Here is a 21,926-nt window from a genome sequence, read left to right as displayed (position 1 = left end):
AGCTTTTTTTTTTTTCCTTAATAGAGGAAAGAAGAAATGACTTGGAATACTTTGTATTAATTTGGGTCAGGTAATTAATCGAAAGACCTGAAATAGATCCATAAAGCATATGGATCAGATCGGGTCAGGTCAAATTTTATGTAATCCAAGACCAACCTGAAACATGGAACGGATCTAATATTTAAACTCAACACCGTCCCATGGGTCTTCAAGAATGGATTGGGTCGGATCTGACCGGGTTGGGTGATGGGTCAACTGACTCATTTGCAGACCTCATTAAACAGCCTATTGTAATTTTCTGTTTTGGCGAGATGTTAATATCTCCTGTGCCTTGACCCAGCCTGATGTATTCTTTTATTTTTAGTAATAGCTGGTGAGGAACCTTGTCTTCCCCTTTGCTATTCCTTTAAAAAAAAAAGAAAAGGAGGAGAAGGTTCTGATCGTGTCACAATAAAAAGTAGCAATACAGAATGCAACAAAGAACAAAAGCTTGTTAAAGAGGAAGCGTAACAGAGACGCACACAGTCTGGAAGATGATGACGCAATTCAATCTAACACAACCCTGACAGCACCAGAGATGACAGGTGCATCTTCTGATCCTTCTCTTTTTGAGTAATTATTTTTGATTCTTGTTCAAAGTATATGATCAACAGCGAGGCAATGACTTCCACAACTTCTCTTGCCCTTCACTGCAAGTGGCTCTTCCCTCAAGGAACAAACATCAGATTCAGTAAATTTTAGACAAAAAATGGTGATTGATCTGATGGACAAAACAAACTTTACAATAACTAATGAAAGGATCACAACTCAACTAGAAAAACTTCAGACAAGATGAAGAGGCTTCAATTTTAGAGGATAAGCTCCTTTTTTAACGCGATAGAACAAATTCAAGACTTCTATGTTCAGAAAAGCCCAATTCAATTCAGTGACGGGGAACCAAGCTAGTTTAGTGATTGCCTTACTGAAGAGAGGCAAGCAAGAGGATAATTGGAAAGTAACGAAGGCAATTTGGAAGATTGAACAATAATTGCTATGTTCGGTTGAAGTGTGGCCCTCCAAATGCTGAGTTCCATACAACAAGTTACTACAAAAACAATCACCAAATGCTAATATCCAGGCTTCCTCCTATCTACAAATTTCATAACAGAAATGAAACATTGGGCTATTTGAACTTGGATATGCCTTGATACAAGCCTCATAGGCGATAGCAATCATATTATATTGTGTACAATGAGGGCCAACCTTACACCACCTCAGCCTTAAAGGTTAAATTAACCTGCTAGGTCTATAATCAGCCAACTTCAACCATTTGCAGAAGCCGTAAGATCTCCAATAGTTCCTGGAAGCACATGTACTTCAAATGTGTGCGTCATTGGCTTTGAACGTCAACCCATCTCCACGAGGAGCAATAAGAGTTGGGACTATGTGCATCAACTAATTTTGAGTGATTGAATTTAATTCTCTTCATTCTAGCATGGGAATTTTGCCAGATCCAACATTGACTCCATCAAATTCTATCTTGGGAGAGAGAAGTGGAGGGGAGAACTTTAAGTTAAACTGAAGTCGGCAACACAAGCCCAGTAAGCCAGACCTCGTACTCTTTTGCAGTGTCTTGCGAGCGACCATACAGAGTAGAGGAAAATAGAGTCAAACTAGCGCATAATTATTTGTGTAGGAATTAGGATGTAGTTTTTTCTTTTTTCTTTTTTTTTGAAATAAATAATATAATTAGAATAGAATATAATAAATATAAGAGTCTAATTATTTTTTAAAATAAATTTTTGATATTAATATTATTATGTACCATCAGTACATAAAATTTTAATGATATATGTATATATATTATCATAGCAATATAATATATTATTATAAAACAGTAAGATTGTGATCTACATGTTGTAAGAACCTAAAAATATTGTATTTAGAAAATATTTAAATGTAATATAGCCAGTGGTTGTATTTTCATGTTAAAGAAGATGACAATCATAAAATGTAATAAAAATTAATAAAATAGAAGAGTTATTTAATGACTCACAAAGGATCTAGTATTAAAAAAAAAATTATGTTTAATAGAGTAATAAGCTAATAATTTTTTATTAATAATATTATATTAATATATTTTGATAAATAACTGTATTGAGTAAGTACTCTATTTATTATCCAAAATAATTAGTTATATTGGTAATATTAATTAATAGGAGCATCTGCATCTACTCAATTAATAGATCACAGCCCTCATTTTAATATAGAATAATCATAGAAGGAATCATGAACTATTAGGAGATTTTTAATTTTATTCTGAACTTCAAATTGATAGAATCAGAACATCAAATGATAAAAAAAGTTCAATTTAAATCCTGAATTTCATCTAGCTTCCATTACGGAATGGTCACATGACAGAATTATATAGAAGAGGCTAATATAGACAAGATGTTCTCACTGGGTTTATGGCTCCTTCCCATACCTGTTAAAAGAATCCGACCCGAGATTGAAGGAAGCCCCCTAGTTCAAAAACTCAACATGGATTGTGGTCTCGTGTTTCGCATAGGAATGAAAGGTATTCTTATCAGTGTTGGCCCTCTCCTAATAGGTCACGAAGCTATCCACCCCACCATTCCCGCTATCGCCATACATCTGAAAGGTATATGACGGTCGATTGGAGAAGAATCCATACGATATGAAGGTGTTGTTGGCCTTAGTGGCGGCCTCGTTGTAGCTGATAAAGCCAATGCTAAGGACGTTGGCATCGATGGTGTAAGATGTGAGGATGGCTAAAGAGGTGGTAGCCCACATTGGCCATAGAAGGAAAAGCGCTGGCCGCCAGAGTTAGACTTCGAGAAGTAGGAGGAGAAGGTGCAAGGGTGATGGATGATGGTGGGGTTATAAGAGGAGAAATGGAGGTGAGGGATGTTGGCGATGGTCGCATAGGAGGAGGAGGAGCCAACAGTGCTGAAGGAGGCGGTGATGTAGAAGGAGAAGTAAGTGCTATTGAAGGAGGAGTCTGAGTGGGAGGAGGAGTGGAGGGAGTAGCGATGGAAGGAGTTGGTGGTGAAGTTGGCATCTGAGGAGTAGATCTTGTAGGCGTTGCAGCTGCCAGATTGTAAGTCTGTAGGAGGAGTTGGCATGATTGTAGTTGGAGAAGTTATAAAAAAAGGGAGGGGAGTGAAAGTGGGAGGAGGAGCAAAAGATGTGGGCGGCAAAGCAGGGAAAGAGGGGAGGGGGGTGATGATGGAGGAGAGGTGGTGGAAGAGAACGGAGAGAGAGTGGAGAGTTTGGAGAAGAGGAAAGGAGAGAGGGAGTGGTGGTGGGGGTTCTTTCGGTACTGATAGTGGAGGGTTACGGCTTTGACGGTGAAAGGATGGTGGTAACATTGAGGAAGAGAAAAGGAGGAGGAGAAGAGAGGCCATTAGAGAGTTGGGAATTTTCAATTTCATCATAAACTACCTTATCCAAACAGTCTTTTCTATCACATAACACTGTCACGTGACCTCATATGATCATTTTGTAATGAAAGCCGATGGAATCTATAATCAGGATCTAAATTAAATTTTTTTAAAAATTAGATGGGCTAATTGCATCATATTGAAATTCAAGAGGAGATTGAAAATCTTTAAATAATGCAGAATTTTTTTCGTGATTATTCGTTTTAGTATTATATATGTTAGATTGAATATTAGATATTACCAGGTGGAGTCAAGAAGGCCCGAGGGCGAAGTAGAGAAGGGATCGTCGAATCGGGAATCGAAAGGGAACGAGAAAGAGCGATGGCGACGTCAATGACGAGATCGGGTCTCCGAGCGGCGGCGGCCGCCCTCCGTGGAGAGGCGAAGAGCGGCGCCCGCCCCGTTCTTCCTAATAAGAGGAGCTTCTCTGCCTCTGCCCACCACGACGACGCCTGTTTGTTTCTCCGATCTCAATCTCTTCTTCGGCTTCCGGATTCTAATTTTAGGGTTAGTGGTTGGGTTCTTCTAATTTATAGCTTTTTTCCTCCGTTTATTCAGATGAGACCGCGAAATGGGAGAAGATTACATACGCTGGAATCGTTACCTGCACCATTCTGTCCATCCATAACCTGTCCAAGGGGCATCGCCACCCTCCCGAGCCACCGGTAAGCTTTTCTTGATCGCTTTTTATCCTAATTTTTTCTTAGCTATGTGAATGTTTTCTTTATTAGCTACTTTGTTTGCAACAAACAATTAAAACTCTTTTTTTTTCTTTTGCTATTTTTTGGGCAGCCTTACCCATATCTGCGCATCCGGAACAAGGAATTCCCCTGGGGTATGTCTCCTAACATAATTACTCCTTGCTAATGTATAACTATTGGTGCTTGTTTTCCTTTTGATTCCAAGGTATAACAACAACCCGAATCTCGTCGATTTGGGTGATGGCTTGGTGTTTTGGTTCGTCGGAATGCTGCTAATGGTAGTAGAAAGAATCAACCATGTTAATCTAAACCTTTTTGTATCACGTCCAATTATTTGGCTAGGTTAACACTTTCTATTTTTCTAGGTGATAGTGCATATATTCGTCAAATTTTTGAAGGGCGTTTATATGTTAACAAACTCTTCCATTGAAGTCCTTTTTTCCCTTAAAAATTCGATTATGATGTGATGAAAATCATGCATTTTTTTGGCTGATCAATGACGTTATATTTTCAGATGTGTGTAATATTATTGAGTTATTGCCCTTGATGCTCATGTTTCTCTTATATAACTTCATTTCCTATTTCTCTTTCCAATAAAAAAAAAATTCTCATCATGAATAAATAGGAATCCTGGTTTTCTGAATATAATATGCTTGTAATTTTCATGCATCGCTTGGCAAACTTGTTTTTGGTAATTGGACTCTTTCAACATAGTCATTGGATGTAATTCTTGTTTTCTAATCCAGGCTTTTTATTGATAAACCAAGAACTAGTGGGCAAGTTGTTTTCCCCCTTTTTTCCAGACATAGTAAAACTATTCTAGCTTTTTACAGTGGTTATTTGTGTTATTGACATTCAGTTCTTGTTTTCCCAGCTCTCCTTTTTTCCAAAAAGGAAAAAAATTGGGCCATCTCCTTGCATATTTGGATTTTAATGATCTAGGTTCAGGATGTAAAATTTAATGATAAGGCATGCTGCTTGCATCAAGGTTTTACATCTTGGCTAGATGGGGGGCATTTCGGCCATCTTGCCCCATTCCTATGAGAAAATAAGATTGGGATGGGTTCAGGACTCCGAAATTCATCCATGCGGGAAGAGAAGAAGAAAAAGGAAAGAAAAAGGAGGAAACGGGAGCCGCAACCTTTCATTTCTTATGTACAATTTTCCATCAATCAGTAGGGAATATCGTTCCAAAAAATTCTAAAAGCAGCTTAAAGTAGCTCACAACATTTAACTATGGTAGAGTCTTAGCGTGTGCTATGCAGGTGATTAGAAAAGAATAAAATAAAGAACAGCCAAATAATGTAGGAAATAGATAAACGATGCTCAGGAAGAAAGGAAAAAGTGCATATCTTCCACTCTAATCCCCTACCTTGTTTCACGAAAAATACTTAATTTTCGAGAAGTTCACCCACACAGGTGTGCCCAATTGTAGATTTTGAGTATGGTTCAAAAACCTTCTTTCTCTAAATAGTAGCATAGTTGAGTTTTCTACAATTCATAGGGCTTTTATTTAGTCTCATAAATTGAGACCCAGCTTGTACTTGAATTAGACCTTGGACCACCACTCCACCTTGCAAACTCAGTACCTGACCTGGACTTCGTCCAACATAATGAATGGGTTGGGCATGAGTCCAAAATCAGACCCATTGAAAATTTTGGGTCAGGTTCCGGTTTGAGATTTTCAGACCTGATCTGACTTAATCACACACACGCGCACTCGTGCGCACAGAGAGAGAGAGAGAGGGAGGGAGGGAGGGAGACCACAAATGTCTCCAGTTCTGTGCATTGCATATGACAGTGACTTGTTAATATAACGGTAAATCAACTAAAGTTTGAAATGTTCTCTTGAACCTGTGTATACTGTATTTGAAATGTTCACACGGTAGTTGCACTGCTTTTTGTTGCTGTCTTTCAGATCTGGCTGTAAAAGAGCTTCCAAACATTTTTTTATGCTTTGGCCATCTGGAAACATGATCAAACTCAATAGAAGACCAATCACCAACATTGATATAAATTTCTGCAAATGCAAGAAAACAACTTAACAAGCAATAGTATACAATTGAATATAATTTCTTAATTAATTGAAACAGTTTGACAAGCAATAGAGCACAATCAATATATATATATATATATATATATATATATATATATATATATATATATATATATATATATATATATATATATAATTTCTTGGGTAACCGAAACAGTTCAGCAAAATATTTCGGACTCAGCTTTGCAAGCAAATGGCTAACGCATAATTTATATACCATGTACACATTCTTTTTGCACAAATAACTCGGGCCATAACAGACTGGACAGTGTAACTTCAAATTTCCACATCATATACTGCACATTTGAGAATTCAGATCATAGTACACTAAAAACAACTTTTGATGGAGCAATTATAGAACAACCTCCATAAAAACATATGAATATTAACTTATAATACAAATGTAGCTGCAAATTCAAATAGCATAAATATGTTAAATGGGAATCTGTTAGGAAAAAGTTAAGATAACTTTTTCTTGTGAAGAAAAAAAAAAGCAGCAACAGACACCAATAACTACTGCAGATGGCTTCAGTTACTGCAGCAAGAACCATTCTTGATGGCTGCAGCTGCAGCAATGGTGGCAGCAACTGCGATTGTGGATAACAATGGTGACTGAAACAATCTGGATCTGACTAGAAAAATAAAAATGGAGCCATCAGCTCCAACAACTGCAACCTCCAGCAATTTCACAGTCCTTATCCGGTGCATCCACCCACCCATCACCACTATGTTATTGCCATTCTCTTAGCCAGAGACTAGGGCATAGATCTACCCTCTGCATCAGGTTACTGTGTAACTAGCTCACTTAAATCTGATCCAATTTTTTTGCCCAAGCATGTTGAGTTCTTGACTTGGAAGTGTTCAGCCATCTGGCTGCCTTACTAAGCCGCGTAAAACTAGGGAAAGCTACCATGCCCAAGGTGGGTACTTGGGTTGAATATGATTGGGTTTTATATCCTTGTTGGTAATAAAGATGGAGAAGATATGAAGTTCTTTTGAGCAGGAGTGCAACAAAATGAGATGAAACTAATTGTGGGAGGGTTTCTTTATATCTGGAAGTACAGATATGTCATTATCTATCTGCTGATATTTGAATCGCATTGCAAATGGATAAGAGAATAAGAAATTAGTTTTATATGATTGGCAGCCTTGACCTTGCTTTTACTTCAAAAAAAGCAATGTTATCCTTCAGTTATCATTAATTAGGTAACTGGTTATTCTCTTACATGTGTATCTTCAAATGCGGGCTCAAAAATTCGGGTAAATATACACTAATCTGTATTTGTTAAAGGAAAAGAGGATCACCTCCTTACTTGGGATTATCAAGTCTTTAGTGGCTTATGCTGATAAGTGACAAACATTGTTGACGTATACTATGATTTTTAAATCCAACTATATATAGATGGTGTAAGGCTGGCAGCTTGATTTGTACTCATGAATATGGCTCCCTTGTTTATGAAAATTTAACTTGAATTGCAAAAAAAATTCGTGCTACTTCAAGATGTTATCCATTTTACATTGACTTCACAAATCTATTTAAATCTATAACTTCCTTTTCAACCTTTTCCTTTGAATAAATGGAGATAGTTATTTCCCTGTGCGTAGATACTACTTAATATTTTATAGGTGCCTGAAAAGGCCTTTTTCTTAAAAAATAATACTTAACAATTTTTCATATAGGAATCCAACTATATATGTACCAAGCTGTTGCTCTACATAAATTTGTGATCCCTATATATTGTATTAGCTATATGGGCGTACTTTTCCCTCCTCCCAGCTTGCATTTCTTTGTTTTTACAGGAACCCTGCTCCTTGCTTGCACATAATTTCCCGATCACTTGCATATCGAAATTGTGAATGATTGTTGAAAAGGAAATTATTTTGCTTGTGAAATTGGGAATGCCTTATGTCTGGTTGATTTAATGGCATACTCTTAGCTCATGACATTCTCATTTGTCAGGCTATTAAAGAAGTCTAGCATCTTGTATATAAATGTTGATCTTGATCTTCAAAAACCAAATGAGTTCTGATGAAGATCATACTTTCTATGTCTTTGCTCTTCAATATGTGATATTTGTACAATATATTCAGTATCAGATCTGCGTGCTCATGTCATGTATAATTAGTAGCCCTTGAGTAAGCTATGAAAAACTAATATTTCTAATTATGGTTCTTTCCCTTTTTTTTTTGGGGCTTTGGGGTGGGGGCTGCGCGGGCTGTTTAATTATTTGCTGTTTCTCTACTTTTTTAGGATTCGACCACTTGAGTTTAGTTCTTTATCTTATTTTTATCTCAACAAGAAGAAACCTTTACTTGAAAGAGAGGTTTGTGCCAATAATTGTATGTTCCAAAATCTACCAAACCGGTACTAAGTGCCATGCCCGAGTTCAGTACCATACCAGGACATGGTACACAGTGGTGTAACAGTATTGACATCTTTTTTTTTTCATTTTTTGTTGTTTATTTTTTTTTAATGCTTTCAGTATTTATCGAATGATTGTGGTTGTTTAATTTAGGATTATAATTTTGTTTTGATATCTTTTATGTCAAATTGGTCTTGAGTCTTGATACATATGCTATCGAGGTTTGCCATATTGTATGGAACCAGGCGGTACAGGATGTGCCTGATCGTACCGGTTTGATATCGGTTCCAAGGGCGTATCAATTGCCGAACTAGCCCTGTACCGACATAGCGACAGTGTGGCATATGTTCCAAAATCTACCAAACCGGTACTAAGTGCCATGCCCGAATTCAGTACCATACCAAGACATGGTACACAGTGGTGTAACAGTATTGACATCTTTTTTTTTTTTTTTTTCATTTTTTGTTGTTTATTTTTTTTAATGCTTTCAGTATTTATCGAATGATTGTGGTTGTTTAATTTAGGATTATAATTTTGTTTTGATATCTTTTATGTCAAATTGGTCTTGAGTCTTGATACATATGCTATCGAGGTTTGTCATATCGTATTGAACCAGGCGATACAGGATGTGCCTGATCGTACCGGTTTGATATTGGTTCCAAGGGCGTATCAATTGCCGAACTAGCCCTGTACCGATATAGTGGCAGTGTGGCACTGGTACAACACCCAATACTGAGATGGCATGCCTTATATGCGATAATCAATAAATTAATGCAATTGTGATATAATTGAATACACAAGTACATATAACTGAATACACATATAATATATTAAATGGATTTGAAATACAAAATATATATCAATCTCTAAAGTTCTGTGGAGCGCCTATATCCCTCGTGATTTTGGGATCCTGGTCATTATTTGGGTCTAGTATATTACTCCAACTTTTCAAATAATTTGCCACCCAGTCCTATGGTCCATAAGCTTCACCTTCTAGGTAGTCGCCTTTATACAAATCCTCTATCTAATACTGAGGTTGTGCAGTATGGTAGCCACTCAAATATGGTGTCTTAGAAGAAGGCTATGCATGCTGGCTTAGCTTTACAGAATAGGATCTAATATACGCTCAGATCCCAATATATCGTGGGATCCTATTCCATATGTGTGATTGTTTGTAGCAACAGCACTATGTTTCAAACCACCTCGAGGGGTCTGCTTCCTGTATGGCACGGGTGAACTGCAGCAAGAATCCCTAAGATAGCAAATAACATGCATATCCCCAAACATATCACCTCGATTTTGGCTTGAATTTGGCAAGACTTTGCTATTTCTTGACTTTTGCCATAGATTTTTTTGTTTTTTTTAGAAAAAAAGAAAGGAAGAGTAGGAGAAGTCATGGGAAGGCCTTTTCCGCCGCCTCCTCTATTATGGAGGTGAAACGGCTTGGCCTAACTGTCCAAACCACCTCAAACTGAACTTAACCAAGTGGTTCAGGTCAGTTCAGCTCAGTTCAGGCCATTTAGGCCCTAAACCAATTTAACCATGTGATTCATGCTAGTTCGAACCCAGTATCGATTGGTACATCCTGAATCGGGCAGTTTGGGCTGGTACGGCAGATGTTATGTTCAGTATAGTGGTTGTTTTTGTTTCTTATCTCATTATTGTACTTACCAATAAAATTATAAATACAAAGCTTAGCATCTGGCACCTTTGAATTTTATTCCTATTCTTTGATAATGCTGTGCATACCTCTTCTTGATTCACTTCTTTGGTCTAACACATCTCTTGGCATATTGTATACAGGTCCTGATGGCCTTTTTGAGAAGAAGAAGCATTCTGAGCACTAGCATATGCCTTTGTTAAGAGACTTCTATTTGTGTTCCATGATCTCTGCTGGTTGATGAAGTGAAATTCGAGCAGACACTTCAAATCTATCTTCAAGCTTTTCTTCCTTGAAAATCTAATAAGCTTGTTGAATCTAAGTCCAGCATTCACGATACTGTAGTTTGACATAGTTGTATTATGTAGATCTCTCAGCAAATGTGTAGCCTTTGGTTTGGTTGAGCTTTCTTCAACTTAAGTATGCTTGTGCTCAGTTATTACCGAGCAGAACCGCTGGAATGAAGTGTGATGCAAGTAAACTGGTTTTTTTGACGTGCTGCTTCTGACCTTGGCATATATTTTGCAGCTCGTTGGAAGAAATCCTTTGTCACAGGAAAATGCATCATGATGGTCTTATATTATTATAAAATTGGGCAAAAAAAATGATCTTATATCTAATAAAAATATAATATATATTTTATATAATTTTTTTAAAAAAATAGATACTTAATCAAATATAAGTTATGTTACAGTAAGTTATTTTTCTATAGTCAAAAAAATATATTAACATTTTAATTTTAAAAAATAATATTTTAAAAAATAATTTTTAAAAAAATAATTTTTTTATTATTTTTTTTCTACGAATCAAAAGAGTCTTATAAACATGCATATTCCAGCCTACATTTATTACTCATCAATGTTAAGCCACAGAGCCAATTTTTCTGGTTAACGCAAGAATACCGGAAAGCCTTGAGGGCTAGGTTTCCACCTACTATCGCAATTGCAGTTGAGCGAAATTATTTATCATTTACGTCCACGTTTTTTTGGTGCCTCCACGCCGTATAAGCTGTCCCCATCATGCTCGTTTACAAGCTGTTCCCATCTGCATCAAATTTTAGAGTGAACCTTTAAATGGTCCCAAGTTCGGGATGGTATTACCTCGCGCTTGTATATTTATAACTACCTACGAAGACGACATCAACATGCAAAAGATTCGTCACACTTTCTGTGCCACGCATTCTTCATCATGAAATAGTTGCAAGTTAAAGAACATTACTTTCAATTGGTGGATCTACAGTTCGTGAAAGAGTAATATAGAAATCTCAAGATTTCTAATGATAATTTATTTGTTTTGCTTTGTTTCTGACCCAGCTATGATTTATTTTGTGAAGGTCTGCACCAGTGTTAGATCTGGGAAACTAAAGCTGTGGCAAAGTAATAGCAATCTCATTGTAGACGGAACATCCTATCGCAGCACTGTTTCAAAGTCATAGTGGGCAGGAAAGAACACGTGGCTAAACCTTTGGGCACCTGAAACCTTAAAAGACACCCAATGGAACAGCAAAGTTGAGCAGTTTTAGCACTAATGATTGTTTTTCTTTCAGATGTCACAAAGTTGGCGAGCATAATAATTTCCAAATGGTCGGAGTGGTGAGAACTTCCCATCATTAAAGCGTGCATAGGTGGTCAGTCTCCCTCTTATCAGAAGGATATTGTTCAACAATCAACACCCACCCAACTGCACAGTATATCATCTCATCCTTTATATGATGGACCCAAAAACTCCAGACCAGTTGTTTAGGTCACCCCTAGACACTTCATTACCAAGCTAAGCAAACTGAGGCTTTGGCAACAAGAATCTTCAGCCCGTCAATTCTCAAAGCCAATATTAGCCCTGAATGCTTGTCAACAACAGTTGCAGGCATGGATAAAGTGATGCTTGTAAGTTGATGGTACCAATATTGACACCTAACATGCTGACTGGTTACCAAAATACGGAAATTTTCAAGCAAAAGTAAAGAAGCTGCAGATCATGGCTAGAAACTTAGCTGTTGCTGTCATCAAGAACATACGGGCATTCACAAAATAGTTAATAGGTTAGGAGTTTGGCTCTTTTCATCCAAACCCTGTTAAGCTCATACATCCAGAAGAAAGTTCAAGTCTTTACTTGAATAACAAAAGTAGAGAGAAGTAACCCAAATAAGCCAGGCCTGGTTCTGAATGTAAAGCTACTCTTTGATTAACACTTTAGATTCCATCGTCTATGCATCTCGGTAATGGGCATACTTTGAATGTATCGATGGAAATATCATCAGAGAAGACGCCGTGCAAGAGCTCGAGCTCGAGGTCACCCGAGAAAAACAAAGATAACAAGGCCACATTACTAAGCTCACTAACTTTCACATCCAATGTAAAAGTCTTTCACATCCTAAAATCATCATCACTCTGCAGCTTCATCTGCCATGCTCTTTACTTCATTTTGCATGGCAGGTAAGGTTGACAGATCTATACGAGCATCTCTCTCTTCTTCAGCGACCATTTTATGTAAAGATTCAGTGAATTCGCCCTGAATTGGATCTCCATTGTTGCTTGTACCCAAGGACACAGAGGAGTGCTCTCCAGCATCCTCTTGCCCAACAATTGCCTTAGACCTATCAGGCAGCCCTTCCATCACCACATCATTCAAGTTGATCTCATTTCGCCCAGAATTTTCTATCTCAACCAGAACGCTGTGCTTTGGAACTGAATCCCTACCGGAAGTTCCATTCTGGAAAGGCACACTTTCAGCTACAGCATCAGATACTGTTGTTGAGCTAGTCTGTGCTTCTGTTTGATTGTTGGATACAGCTGATATTGATTTGGCCTGTGCTTCTATATGATTGTTACTTACAGCTGCTGTTGTAGAGTTGGCCTGCAGTTCTCTCTGATTGCCGGTGGAAGACCGCTCCGAATTATTTAATCCAAACTCTGACCCTTTTTTCTCGATAATACTCCCATTCTTGCTTGGATGGTCATCCCGGTTAGTCTTGCTCCCTGTCAAAACAACATCTGTACTATGATCTTTGGAAACATCTTCAGCTCCAACACTCGAATCACCATTAGCCTTGGAAGCATCATCTGCGCCATGAGCCATATCATCTGCATCCGCAAATTTCTCCTCCGTGTTTTCCCTCCCTTCATCACCCACATCACCATCTCCATCTTCAGAGCTTTTTGCTTGATTTTCTCGGAGTACAGCACTGGATACATCATCTCTTTTATAACTTTCTTCACGTGCCTTGTGAGAAGAATCCTCTTCAGGGTCTTGGTCATCCAGCGGCTCCGTTTCCTCACCCTGACCATCCTTGTCTTCTTCATTGGTCAGTTCTACATCTTCAGCTTCCTCATCAGCCCTCTCTTGATCCTCCTGCTCATCATCTCTCTCTTGATCTTGCTCATCTATCTCATCATCTCCATCTCCTCCGGTTTCCTCATCCTCCATTGCCTGTTTGATTTCCTGATCTTGGTCTTCTTCTTCAACTTCTTCACTGCCTTCTTCCTTTTTATCAATGCCATTCCCGGAGCTGTTCTCCTCACCGCGAGCGGGATCCTTCCTGCCAAGTTTCAAGAACTCCAGCTCGCTCTCGACTATCTTCTCCGAAACCTTCCTCTCTTCTAGTGTCATGTTCTTATTATAAGAATGCTTCAACTGGTAAACCAACCAGAAGCAGACAGCAGCCAAGAGGCACAACTGAAGAACATTTTTCACCCTGAGCCCCTTGCTCCTCTGGTTTCTACTGGATACCTGCCTCATCATTGTGATCCTCTTCTATGTAATTGCTCCAAACTATTTCCCCCAACACAATATCGTTCAATCACTCGCTTCGAACTATCCCCTTTGCATAATATCAGAACCAATCTAACCACAACAAGCCAAACCCTCAGTCACTACGGCACCCCCTTGAATCTCTGCAATATGACCAAAGAAATTATTTGGAAACAAACATAAGGGCACTGATTCTTGTCATAGTTAGAGATGACTAAGAGAAGAATAGCATGATCGATTAAGAAAATACTCTAAGGACATGAACAACTGATATTCCTTTGAGCACAAAATGAATGGAAATTCTCAGAAAAGCATAGCAGGTGAAACATACTAATAATGCTAAATTCCAAATTTTACACAGTAGTGATTTCTACATCCAAAACCCTACGTATCCAAAATCCATTCTGAATCCAGGCTGGGAACTAAATCAAAACTAGTTACAAACTTAAAATCCTAAAAGGAATCAAGAAAGCAAACGACACAGTATCCTTCCTTCCCAAGAAACAAAAAGAACAAGAAAAGGGAAAAAAAAGTACCTCTGGTCCACCCAAACATACCGAAACCCCATCCCTGATCCTAAAAAAACACATCAAAATCCAATCTTTTTAACTCGTGAAGCCAACTCACATCCCAAAACCCGACTTTAAGCAAAAATAACAGTGAAAAAAGAATCCATTCGTCAACTAAAAAAAATCCGAAAAACCCAGCAAGAACAGGAGGGGGAGAAAAACCAAAGGATCCGTCTCCGAAGGATCAAAAACTACAGAGAAATTCTCAGATCTCAAACGAAACAGAGAGAGATAGGAGAAATACCTGAAGGAAAGCCGCCCCTTTTTTACTTAAGGTGTCACGAGCGAGAGGCCAGAAGAGACAGAGAGAGCGAGAGAGGCAAGAGGGTTCGAAGAATATGGGATTTATAGGAACTATGATGAAGTGCTTGAGAGTTGGGGGAATAGCACTCTTCAAATTCTAATTAAGAGTATAAAATAATCCAAGTAGCAATAACTTTTTCTCTGGGGTGGCATGAATGTTTGGCCGATAACAGGCCGAAGGGCTCCTCTAGCGAGTCATGCCACTGGAAAGTCGTGTCGTGCTCGCTGGTGGTGCCATACTGTCCCTTGGGCGCTACCGCATGGATCACATACAGCCAAGGAGTACTCCTGTGTGGCCCTCACTATTTCTTCTCCCTCGGTGACTTACCCAGATCTAGCATGCATGCATCCCAAAAAAAAAAAAAAAAAAAATCACAATACTAAATATTCCGAAAATAAATAGGAGCACTGAAACCCTTCCACCAAATATCTCCATGATACTCGTTAATATAGAAAGCCATCTAATCCACAATATTATCCACCCTATGATACATATGAACTGAATGAAAGTTGGCAAACCTCATAAACATCCGCCAAATATCCAACAGTAAAGAGTGGCCCCTATCTACAGGGGATTCTCTTGTCACCTACCCAACTATAGTTGACGAATCTTCCTTCAAGATTTCATGGTTTGCTCATAGCACTAACTTAGCATAATTTATCTCCTCTTGCGCTGCTCTCAACAGGATGATGGCATCATATAGATGCATGACATCCCTGTAACTACAAAATCCAAGTTTGGGCCATGATCATAAGGTCTGCTACTGCTTCGGTCACATTAATGATGGCCAAGTACCACCTTTATCTTGAGAAATTTTATTTGACCATGGTCGTGGAGGAGTTGCACTCTAATCCTTAGCTCATTCTTCATTATATCCAAGGATAGACCTGTGTTTTAGCAACCATAGAAGATAATTAAAATAGATTGATCCGGTGGTAGCAAGAGTATAAATTTTACATGCTATTTGACCTAACATGACACACGTGCTAGGAGTCTTCAAATATGTTCTAATTCTTGAACTTGAACCAGACATCGCACACTACATCAGCTGCATGCTAACATAGACAGCACTGCATACGTGGCTACTGGAGCTCACTTTAGTTTATAGTACGTAATATAAGTGCGAGTGTTGGCTCAAGTGAGCCTTTCATTTTCACAAGCTATAATCTCGTTTTGAACCATGAATATCTTATTAATTCAATGGTTCCATAAAAATACGAGTTGCCAAATAAAGAAGTTACATTGAATGAGAATTTTGCTGGCAACCAAATCTATTTGAAAGGGTTTCATACTGTAGCACCTAATAGGAAAATGTAATGATTTTTTGATTCTTCAACTCATCTCTCCATCTCTTCCTATCATGTTGATGCTAGAATTGTGCAAGTGCGATCCACATGAGCCAAGCATCGAGAATGACTCCGTGTCCATTCTTTTTTCCTGGTATGGATGTTAGTGATTTTTTTTTTTTAATTTTTTATTTTGAATAACTTGATAAAGACACTCCTGATTTTGGTAGGCGTACTTCATTTTCCTCTCCATATAAAAAAACACACCAGGTCAATATCTAATCAACATAAACCTGGGTGTGTTTTAGGGTACTTGGAGATTTTGGGGGAGAGAGAGAAAAGGAGAGCATTTCATGATTTCCCTCCTGATAAGATGTGGCATTGGCCAACTAGATTCAACATGCATCTCTTTTCTATTTTTTTTATATTTTTCTCCTTGATTGCTTAGCACTGAGCCACACTTTTGGGATTGGAGTGGAGTTGGATAAAACTGGAACATCCATAGAAGGCTTAATCTTGAATGAGGATAGTCCAGATTGTACAGGGGCAATGCTGGCCTCAAACTTGATGTTGGTCAAAGCATATCCCTGTGCAAGAGGTTGAACTAATATTTATTAGCGCTCCAGCCAACTGTTCGTATTGGCTGATGGGTACCCAACTGTTAAAAGACCTGGCATGTGAAAAGGGAGTTGGGAGTTGGGACCATCCAACTTCCTTTGCCAACTAGCTCCATGACCACGCGTGTAAAATTCTAACTAAAGATGGAGTTCCCAATTTGAGCAAGCCCGATTGATACCAAAGTTGCCAACATGACACGGGTTCGATGCCATTGGCACCCTCTTCTGAGGATTTAAATGGTTCAATCCACAGCTTTTGTGTATGGGCTGAGGACATACAAGAAAGCAAGCTCACTGATGGTAGGAAAGGACAAAGCCTCAAACTTGCCCGGCACTCCAAAGTCTCAATCAAAGAAATAGTTCAAAAATACTTGAAAAAGCATGAGTATATAAATTCTGGCCCAATGGAAGCTCCACGGATCGAGGGTCCGAGAAGAAGCCTCGTTTACCAGTGAATCCTATGGGGCATATTTGGCTGGAGAGACTTAGATTGCAGAATAGGAATAAGAATAGGAATAAATGACTCCCATTTCAATCGTTTGGTTAAGAGAGTCTTATTTTTATTCTGATTTAGAGAGGAATAGAAACATCCCAATCCCCTAAATTTAATCCCTACTCTCTCCTGGGATTGAAGAGGGTGTTTAATTACGGAAGTTGGAATCTGAAATGGGAATGATAATGGATGACTCTCATTCGAACCGTTTGGTTGGAGGAAGACTCATTCTTATTCAAATTTCAGGATGGAATGGGAATGATCTAATCTTCCAAATCCAATCTCGACTCTCCTCTAGGGATTCAAAATTTTTTAATTTCGATTCCAATCATGAATCAAATACTTCGAAAAATATAGCCATTTTGATTCTTATTTTGATCCATGTTGATTCTGATTCTGATCGCGAACCAAACAACCCTCAAATTTTATTTCGATTTCGACTATAATTTGATAACGAACCAAATATGTCAGAAGATATGGCATTTCGGTTCCCATTTCGTTTCATTCTGATTCCAATGGTGAATCAAACACATCCTAGATATAAAACAAATAGTAGCTTCCTTTATATCTGTTATGAAAGATATGAGAAGTAAAGAGAGAAGAAAAATCACACTGACACAGTAATTTACGTGGTTTCATAATGTGCCTACTCCACAGGCGAGGACAGAGCAAAAGAATTTTGCTATAATAAAATAGAGTACAAAAATAATGGTTATCTCTTAAATCCAAAATCCCAATATACCCAAATCTCACACAAAAGAAAAGCTCTCAAATCTAAAACTCTCGCTCTCTTGCTTTTTTGCAGATGGTGGTGTAGAATGAAAATATATATAATAAGAGAAAAAAAATCAGAAGAAAATATTCAAAAAATAGTACTATCGGTTATGATCGATTTTCTTAATAGATTTTCTTAATTACCAAAATCGTACTACCGGTTATGACTAATTCTCTTGATAGATTTTCTCAATTGCTGAGATCATAGTTGACCCTTGATTATTGAAGTCTTGACTTGATTCTATCATTTCTTTCTTTCTTCACTTGATTCTATAAGATCAATATGATTTGGATTATTCTATCAGATTGATACCATGATAAATATACCATACGATAAAATAGAAAATTTGGCTCACAATTTTAAAGCCACATAACAAATCTTCACCTTGGCTTAAAATTAGATCAAGCTACTCCAAATATAGTAGAAACCTTTTCTATCTTCTCCACTACTTCTCAAAAGGAAAGAAGAAAACTCAAATGCTGTAAATACCAATCAAATCCAAGCAATGTTTGAATTTGGCAATTGGAAGAGATTTTGTCAATATATCGGTTGGATTATCTGCAGTACCTATCTTAGTCACAATAACATCATCCTGTGAAATAATATCATGAATAAAGTGATACCTCACATCAATGTACTTTATCTTCTCATGAAATATTTGATCTCTAGTCAGATGGATAGCGCTCTGACTAGTTTAATGAACAACAGTCACATTATGTACCAAACTGAGTTCACAAAATAAGCCTCTCAGCCAAATAGCTTCTTTAATAGCTCCTGCCACTGCAATGTACTCAGTCTCTATTATCGATAAAGCAACAACAGGCTGTAAAAAAGCTTTCCAACTAATAGCACATCCACCAAGAGCAAATACATAATCCGTAATGGATCTCCTCCTATCAAGATCTCCTACAAAATTAGAATCAATAAAACCAACCATACTGCTGCCATGTCTTTTGAACTCTAAGCAAACATCAGAAGTACCTCACAAATATCTAAATATCCATTTCACTGCATGCCAATGCTCTTTATCAGGATTAGACATATACCAACTAATAGCACTAATTGCATATGAAATATCTGTGTGTGTACAAATCATGACATACATAAGACTGCCAACAGTACTAGAGTAAGGAATACCAGATATTTAATCTTTCTCATCATCTGACTATGGATATAAACTAGTTGAAAGCCTAAAGTGGACAGCAAGTAGAGTACTAACCGGTTTGGCATCCTTCATATTGAAATGCTCCAAAATTTTCTCAATATACTTTTTTTGAGTTAAATGAAGCAATCCTGCCTTTCAATCTCGCTGAATCTCCATACCAAGAATTTTTCTGGCTACTCCCGAATTTTTCATCTCAAACTCACTGCTAAGCTATGATTTTAACTTATCAATCTCAAACATATCCTTAGTAGCAATAAGCATATCATCCACATACAATAGTAAATAAATAAAGGATCCATTAATAAGATCTTTAAAGTACATATAATTATCATATTTGCTCTTGGAATAACCATAACCTATCATGAAAGAATCAAATCGCTTATGCTATTATCGAAGAGACTGTTTTAATTCATATAGCGATTTCTTGGGCAAGCATATATGATCCTCCATGCTTTCAATAACAAAACCTTCATGTTAATGCACATAAATACCAACTGTTAGGACTGTAGCCCCTAACCAACTTAGCAGAATCAATATCAGAAATTACTTCTGAATATGTAGAGGGCTCGTCAGTGTCACCTATCTCTTGAGCTACAAACAAAGCATAAGCAACAAAATCAGTATGACTAGACTGTGCAACATGGCTATACCTGGCAGATGGCTTTATCTCCCTCCTTTGTCTATGCTTGGCAATGCAGTAAGGCTTATCTTGTTATGAAGTCTGCTCTGAATTAACTTTTAGTATCTGTTTTGAATTAAACTCAGGAGCAAGATCCTGCATAAGATTAGAATCAACTGCTCTCAGCTCCACCTGCTTGATGTTATCTTTAATCTATGTAAATTCAAAGCTAATAGTATTTTTCTGTTTAGGATTAATCATAGCATACTCATCAAAAGTAACATCTCTACTAATGATAAATTTTGGTAACTTAGAATTAGGACACCATAATCTAAACCCTTTCACCCCAGATGCATAGCCAAAAAAAATATATTTTTTAGCTCTAGGCTCGAGCTTTCCTTCATCAACATGAGTATATGCAAGACAACCAAATACTCTCAAATTAGAATAATTAGGAGGATTATCGGACCATATCTCTTTAGGAGTCTTGAACTCGATAGCTGAAGCAGGAGATCTATTCATCAAATAACATGCAGTGGAGACTACTTCTGCCCAGAATTGCCTAGACAAGCCAGCATCCAAAAGCATGCATCATGCTTTTTTCAATAAAATTCTATTCATACACTCAGCTATCCCATTCTGCTGTGGTGTGTGCCTCACAGTCTTGTATCTAATAATACCTTCATTCTTATAGTATTTATCAAACTCAGAAGAATAGAATTCTAGCTCATTATCAGTTCTAAGTCTTTTAATCTTCTTATCAATCTACTTCTCTATCATCACCTTCCACTGCTTGAAGTTCTTGAAGACTTCACTCTTGTGCTTCAGTATGAATACTTAAGTCTTCTTGGAGTAATCATCAATAAAAGTTAGCATATATCGAGCACCACCTATGGAAGGAATACGTGAAGGCCCCCAGAGATCAGAATGAATATAATCTAAAGTAGCTTTTGTTTTGTGAACTCCTGCACTGAAGCTAACTCTCTTTTATTTTTCAAGAATACAATGCTCTCAGAAATCCATCTCTCCTATACTTTGACCACAAATAAGACCTCTCTTACTTAAAAGGAGTAGTCCTCTCTCACCCATATGACCAAATCTCATATGCCACAGCTTGGTAAGCTCTGAGTCAGATATGGAAGATGTAGAAACTGGAACTGAACCTATAACACTAGCATCCTGCAAAACATATAAATTGAAAAACAGTCTCTTTGCTTTCATAGCAACCAAGGTACCTCTACTGACCTTCATGACTCTACCTTCAGATGAATACTTATACCCTTTAGCATCAAGAGTACCTAAAGAAACTAGATTTTTCTTCATCTCAGGAACATGCCGAACATCTGTCAAAGTCCTCACTATACAATCATATATCCTAATTTGGACTGTTCCTATCCCTACAATTTTACAAACTGCATTGTTGCCCATTAGGACAACTCCATTGCTCACAATCTCATAGGTAGAGAACCAGTTCCTATTGAGACACATGTGGAAAGAGCAAGCTGAATCCATGAGCCAATTATTTTTTAAATAAGCATCACTAGTTGCAGCAAGAACATAGTCAGCACCATCAGAATCTTCTCTCACAACATTAGCTTTTGCCTATTTTTCAATCTTTTTCTGATCCTGACCCTGTTTGTTATTCTATTCTTTATTTTTTAATTTATAACATTCAAATTTAATATGCTCCTTTTTTTTGTAGTAATGACAAGTCATATTTTATTTCTTGACTTAGACCTATGCTTCTCGCTACTGTTGCCTGAACCTTTATCATTAGACCTTCCCCTGGCAACTAAAGCATCATTCTGTTCTTCGGTAATACTTCCAGACATATATTTTTCAAGTAACTCCTTAAAAAATAATGCAGCTTTTAACATCTTCTAAGGATATAGTTTCTTTACTATAGTTTCTCTATTGAAAAGAAAGGTTTCTCTAAAATGCTTATAAGAGAGAGGTAAAGAACACAATAATAATAGTGCCTTGTCTTTCTCTTCAATCTTAACATCAATAGACTAAATCTATAATAATGGAATTAAATTCATCAATATGAATTTTCATAGATGTACCTTCAGTCATGCGTAGAATGTATAAATGGTGCTTCAAATATAACTTGTTGGTAAGAGACTTT

The 21,926-nt window shown here is 37.5% G+C and overlaps 2 protein-coding genes across 3 annotated transcripts; one reads left to right on the top strand and one right to left on the bottom strand.

The window, feature by feature from the left end:
• Positions 1 to 562: 562 nt before the first annotated feature.
• On the top strand, positions 563 to 10,717 carry LOC105060081 (cytochrome c oxidase subunit 6a, mitochondrial). Of its 2 annotated transcripts, none has more exons than XM_073259704.1 (5): positions 563 to 584; positions 3,688 to 3,897; positions 4,002 to 4,108; positions 4,236 to 4,278; positions 10,367 to 10,717. In XM_073259704.1, the coding sequence occupies exons 1-5, from the start codon at positions 578 to 580 to the stop codon at positions 10,408 to 10,410; spliced, it is 411 nt and encodes a 136-aa protein (XP_073115805.1). In that variant the 5' UTR covers positions 563 to 577; the 3' UTR covers positions 10,411 to 10,717. The 2 variants fall into 2 exon arrangements, with proteins under 2 accessions (XP_073115805.1, XP_010941975.2); XM_010943673.4 differs by lacking the exon at positions 563 to 584 and adding an exon at positions 3,344 to 3,413.
• Positions 10,718 to 12,311: 1,594 nt separating this feature from the next.
• Positions 12,312 to 14,970, bottom strand: LOC105060082 (uncharacterized). The gene is made up of 2 exons (XM_010943674.4): positions 14,784 to 14,970; positions 12,312 to 14,113 (listed from the first exon to the last, which is right to left on the bottom strand). Exon 2 carries the CDS (start codon positions 13,959 to 13,961, stop codon positions 12,606 to 12,608), a length of 1,356 nt encoding a protein of 451 aa, XP_010941976.1. The 5' UTR covers positions 13,962 to 14,113; positions 14,784 to 14,970; the 3' UTR covers positions 12,312 to 12,605.
• Positions 14,971 to 21,926: the final 6,956 nt, after the last annotated feature.

This window comes from Elaeis guineensis, chromosome 6 (assembly GCF_000442705.2).
Source record: "Elaeis guineensis isolate ETL-2024a chromosome 6, EG11, whole genome shotgun sequence".
NCBI classification, from domain to species: domain Eukaryota; kingdom Viridiplantae; phylum Streptophyta; class Magnoliopsida; order Arecales; family Arecaceae; genus Elaeis; species Elaeis guineensis.
The sequence above is the reverse complement of the archived record's forward strand: the minus strand, read 5'-3'. Positions and strand labels throughout refer to the sequence as shown.

Bases quoted from the DNA above. Each gene is read 5' to 3' on its own strand.
- LOC105060081 (XM_010943673.4), top strand. From the start codon at position 3,359: ATGGTGGTAACATTGAGGAAGAGAAAAGGAGGAGGAGAAGAGAGGCCA. The intron at 3,414-3,687 runs GTTGGGAATTTT...AGATATTACCAG, and splicing joins AGAAGAGAGGCCATTAGAGA to GTGGAGTCAAGAAGGCCCGA. The intron at 4,279-10,366 runs GTATGTCTCCTA...TATTGTATACAG, and splicing joins GAACAAGGAATTCCCCTGGG to GTCCTGATGGCCTTTTTGAG.
- LOC105060082 (XM_010943674.4), bottom strand. From the start codon at position 13,961: ATGATGAGGCAGGTATCCAGTAGAAACCAGAGGAGCAAGGGGCTCAGG.